The sequence below is a fragment of the Acomys russatus genome, chromosome 19, assembly GCF_903995435.1.
Source record: "Acomys russatus chromosome 19, mAcoRus1.1, whole genome shotgun sequence".
Lineage (NCBI taxonomy): Eukaryota > Metazoa > Chordata > Mammalia > Rodentia > Muridae > Acomys > Acomys russatus.
The window spans coordinates 10,135,082-10,140,699 of NC_067155.1; the positions used below are offsets into that span (position 1 = coordinate 10,135,082).

At 41.4% G+C, this 5,618-nt stretch overlaps 1 protein-coding gene across 1 annotated transcript; it reads left to right on the forward strand.

Moving 5' to 3' along the window:
• Window positions 1–329: 329 nt before the first annotated feature.
• On the forward strand, window positions 330–1,323 carry LOC127203577 (paired amphipathic helix protein Sin3b-like). The gene is given in 2 exon segments (XM_051162401.1): window positions 330–1,062; window positions 1,064–1,323. Coding segments are annotated over 2 exon segments (876 nt in total). The 5' UTR covers window positions 330–337; the 3' UTR covers window positions 1,215–1,323.
• Window positions 1,324–5,618: the final 4,295 nt, after the last annotated feature.

Sequence of the window (5,618 nt, forward strand, 5' to 3'; positions counted from 1 at the left end):
CTTCTTTCCTATGTACATGGTAAACGGTTGAAAACAAAGAGGGGATATGGAAATAATATAGGAACAATAGTAAAAAGGGTAGATTGTTGAACTAGTGTTATAGGTCTTTGGATAGTGAAACAAAGTTAAGGTTATAATTAGTTCCACTTGTATAGATCCTTTGTATACTGATACAAAATTACATTATGGTTACAGCAAACTATGTATCAACTAATTTTAAGGTATTCTACCCATATAATTCTTAAAATGCAATGTGAAGTTCTAGTGCCTTTGAAAGTTATGATAACAGTTGAGTAAATTAAGAAATGCAAACTCAGATGCGGCTCTGACTTCCAACATGGCGCACGCAGGCGGCAGAGGCTCCGCGGGCCAGGGATTCAGCGGCTCCCGCTGGGGTCGTTCGGGTTCCAGGGGCCAGGAGAAGCTGCCGGTGCACGTGGAGGACACTCTCACGTACCTCGACCAAGTGAAGATCCGCTTTGGCAGCGACCCTGCCACCTACAATGGCTTCCTGGAGATCATGAAGGAGTTCAAAAGCCAAAGCATCTACACCCCTGGCGTGATCAGACGTGTATCCCAGCTTTTCCATGAGCACCCTGACCTCATTGTGGGGTTTAATGCTTTCCTCCCACTCGGGTACCGCATTGACATTCCCAAGAACGACAAGTTGAACATGCAGTCGCCTCTGAGCAGCCAGGAGAACTCCCACAGCCATGGTGACTGTGGCGAGGACTTGAAGCACATGTCCTACAAGGAGGACAGAGGCCGAGTGCCCCTCGAGTCAGACTCTGTGGAATTCAACAATGCCATCAGCTATGTGAACAAGATCAAGACCCGCTTTCTGGACCACCTTGAGATCTACAGGTCCTTCCTGGAGATCCTCCACACCTACCAGAAGGAACAGCTGCACACTAAGGGTCGCCCGTTTCGTGGCATGTCTGAGGAGGAGGTCTTCACAGGGGTGGCTGATCTCTTCCGTGGTCAGGAAGACCTGCTGTCGGAGTTCGGACAGTTCTTGCCTGAGGCAAAGAGGTCCCTGTTCACAGGCAATGGGCCCTGCGAGCAGCGTACAGAAGAGTAAGGAGAAGAGTCTGGAACACAGCGAGAAGCGCTCGAGGCCTTCACTCCTGCGCCCTGTGTCTGCACCAGCCAAGGTGGGGCTGCAGTTGAAATGTGCAGTTGTATGGTTTGGTTACTGCACAAATGAGGAGTGAAGGTGGCTGGCAGCAGTTCCTGTCCTGCACATCGCCCCACGATGGTGGATCTAGTTCTGTCACTGTGTGTTTTCTAGTTGACTTTCTATAGTAATAAAGTTTTTTGGCATTTCTGTTTAAAAAAAAAAAAAAAAAAGAAAGAAATGCAAACTCATAATCAATCAAACTTCTGGTTTTGCTAGATACTAGTTTAATCACAGGTGTTTTCTAAGTTAAACAGATAGTATATAGCTAGAAACAAGTAATAATTCAAATGTACTAGAGATAGATAGATGGTCTGCAAAGCCCTCAGAGTTCTATGGAATATGGCACTCAAAAATATTTTATAAATTTTTCATTTTTTTCAATATTTTCACTTTAATTTATAAGTCATTCAGATTACTCCTGATTGTTATTCTTTCACTAGTATCTTCACATTATCACCTTCCCTCCCCCTTTCACCCTATTCCATCTACTAGACGTCTGACAGAAAGGGATATCCTCTCCCAACATATGACAGCAGTCTATCAGGTCTCATCCGGATAGCCTGCTTCCCCTTCCTCAGGGTGCCCACCAAGCCTCTGCACCAAGGGGAAGTGATCAAATCAGAAACACCAGAGCTAAAAACAGAGGCAGTCCCCACTCTTTCCACAACCACTATCCATAGGTTATATCTGAATACTGGGCCTAGGCTTACTGTATGTATTGTCCTTGATGGGTGCATCAGTTTATGCAGGTCCTACAAGGTCCAGATCCTGCAACGATGGTTCCCTTTTGGGGATCCTAAACCCTTTAGGTCCTTCTATCTTCCATGCCAATCTCAGCACTATGCCTGGAGTGCAGCAGCAAGTCCAAGCAACTGTCCTGATCCCCCGCTGGGGAGAGACTCTCAGAGATTATCTATGTTGGGCAAATATTCACTTACAAGTGAGCATACCGGTGTGTCTTACTGGGTCTGAGTTACCTCACTAGGGATGATCATATCTAGTTCCATTCATTTGCCTGCAAATTTCAAGATTTTCTTGATTTTAATAGCTGAGCAGTATTCCATGGTGTAAACATATCAAAGTTTCTTTATCCATTCTTTGGTTAAGGGACACTTAGGTTATTCCAGATTCTGGCTATTATGAATTAACTGCGAGGAATATACTTGAGCAAATGTCTTTGGTGTATGGTGAAGCACTTTTTGGGTATATGCCCAGGAGTGATATGGCTGAGTCTTCTGGTAGGATTATTCCCAATTTTCTGAGAAAAGTACCAGATTGATTTTTATAATGGTTGTACAAGTTTGCACTCCCACCAGCAATAGAGGAACATTCCCCTTTTTCCATGTACTCTTCAGCATGTGCTGTCACTAGGATTTTTATCTTAGCCATTCCAGTAGGTGTAAAATGGAATCCCAGAGTTGTTTTGATTTACATTTCCCTTAACAACTAAGGACACTGAGCATTTCTTGGATTATTTTGTTTGGTAGTGTTTAATTTCCTGATTTCTTTATATGTCTTAGTTTTAGAGCTTTGTCATACGTAGGGCTGGTAAAGATCTTCTCCCAGTCTGTAGGTTGTCATTTTGTTCTGTTGATAGTGTCCTTTGCCTCACAGAAGCTTTCAATTTCATGAGTTCCCAATTATTAACTGTTGACCTTAGAGCTTGGGCTGTTGGTGTTCTGTTAAGGGAGTTTTCTCCTGTACCAATAAGTTCAAAACTCTCCCCCACTTTTTCTTCTAACAGATTTAGTGTGTCTGGTTTTATTTTGAGGTCTTTAATGCACTTGGACTTTAGTTTGTGCACAGTGATAAATATGGACCTATTTGCATTTTTCAAAATGTTGACATCCAGTTAGAACAGTTACCATTTATTGAAGATCCTATGTTTTTTCCATTGTGTGGTTTTGGCTTCTTTGTCCAAAATCAAATGTCCATAGGTGAGTAGGTTTATTTCTGGGTCTTCAGTTTGATTCCATTGATCAACCAGCCAATTCCTATTCCAGCACCATTTTTTGTTACTGCTGCTCTATAGTACAACTTGAGATAAGGGATGGAGATTCCCCCTAGAAGAACTTTTATTGCACAGGATTGTTTTAACTATTCTGGTTTTTCTTTTTCCATATGAGGTTGATAATTGATCTTTCAAGATCTGTAAAGAATTGTGTATGTATTTTGATTGGGATTACATTGGACTGTAGATTGTTTTTGACAAGATGGCCATTTTTACTATTTTAATCTTACCGATCCGTGAACATGAAAGATCTTTCCATCTTATGATATCTTCTTCCATTTCTTTCTTCAGATACTTGATATTTTTTCACATAAGTCTTTCACTTGTTTGCTTAGAGTTAACCCAAGATCCTTTATATTATTTGTGGTTATTGTCAAAGGTGTAGATTCTCTAATATTCTTCTCAACACATTTGTCCTTTGTATATATGAGAGCTACTGATTTTTTAATTAATCTTGTATCTGGCCACTTTGCTGAAGGTGTTTATCAGCTGTATGATTTCTATGATAGAATTTTGAGGGTCATTTATGTACACTATTATACCATCTATGAATAGTGATGCTCTGAATTCCTCCATTCCTACATGGAATATTGTTCCTGTGTGTGACTGTTAGTCTGTGTCTTTTTATTGGAGAGTTGAGACCATTGATGCTGAGAGATATTATGACTAGTGATTGTTAGGTCCTTTGATTTTGATGTTTGTGGTAATAGTGTGTTTGTGTGCTTGTACAACATACCCAAACATATGGAACAAATAAAAGCAGTGACTGTTAGGTCTCTTTATTTTATGATGGTTGTGGTGGGATGTTTGTATGCTTGTCTAATTTTTGTTTTGCTAAAGTGACGCTATCTTTTTCCTATGTTTTTCTGAGTGTAGTTAGCCTCTTTTTGTTGGAGTTTTCCTTCTAGTTTCTTTGCTAGGGCTGGATTTGTGGATAAGTACCGTTTAAATTTGTTTTTGTTGGTAAATACCTTTTTTCTCAATCTATGGTTATTGAAAGTTTTGCTCGATATAGTAGTCTAGATTAGCATCTGTGGTCCTTCAGGATTTGCAAGACATCTGCCCAGGACCATCAGGCTCTTATAGATCTGCTGAAAAGTCAGGTGTGATTCTAATAGGCTTGCCTTGTTGTGTAACTTAGCCTTTTCCCCTTGCCAAAATTATCCCAAGTCTCCAAAGGTCCCAACTTTTGTTTCTGGCTCACTTATATATCTCCTCCCAGAGTCTGTTTACAGAGCTTTTCAGTTTGCAACAATCAAGTTCCCACATGAGGTGGTTTGTCTTTTAGTGGATTAACATCACCTGTTCTCTCACAAGGCCATTCCCCATCCCACACTTGGAATCAGAACAAAAACAGGTTTATCTCTCCTTCGGGGCACACTTCCTAATTATCATATGGGCGTCTGGGGGACAGCATTTGTTAGGAAGCTGTGTCAGAGGCTACTTCTATGATAAGCCAGGCATCTAGCTCTGTGACATCCTCCAAGTAAGGACAGGCAGAAAGTAGGAAGACCCCTGGAGGAAAGGAGTCCATCTTGCAACAAGCTAAGAGAGCTGCCTAGTCGTGGAGGTTGCAACTTTAAACAGCAGGGCCCTCAAACATCTTCCCCTGCTTTATTTTATACTGAAGAAGTGTCATCATGGGCTATGAGAAACCTATCATCTATATTACATGGAATGTACCCTGACCTGGCTGGTAGTGATTCTATAATGGTGGTGATTTGCTGGTGCAGGAATTGTATAAGGCAGGAGGTGAGCATCAAATTATGGCCCAACATTACCAAGGGATTTATAAAAAGGAGAAGCTAAAAAAGGGGGGGTTGGAATGAGGAAAAAGATTCTTGGGTCTGGAACTAGGCCAAAGGATCCTTGTGTAGGTTTTTAAGGGTTTTTCATTCCATTCAACCAGATTAGACTCATTAACAAAAAGACAGTATTCTTCCAAAACCACACAAGTGCCCTCATGTTCAGCAGTTACCAAGTCTAAGTCCAGTGCTCTTCTATTTTAAAGCAAGAGAGATGTTTCTTGTTGGAGAGATTTGACCGCTGTCAGACATAGATGCCATTGCCTGGTTGAATTTTTCCTGGAAGCTCCAAGCCAGGTAATTTGTCTCAATGATGACAATTGTCACAGATCCAGGATACTTAGCAAAGTGACTTGAATAGAGCTTGCCTATCACCCCAGTGAGCTAGTAGCGGTCATGCCAAGCATGTGTGATATATGTTATGGAATAGCGCATGCTGTTGTCTACCAGTTATAGGGGCTTTATGTGTCCTGTTTTACCCTAGTTCATCCTTGAGTCAACCCAAACTCTAGCCTGCAAGAATAATAGTAACAACCCCATATGTGTTGATTTTGTGAAGGCAGAATGCATCTGTTGGTCAAAAGGAGAATCGGGCACATTTGTTAGGATCCCTTGTACTGGC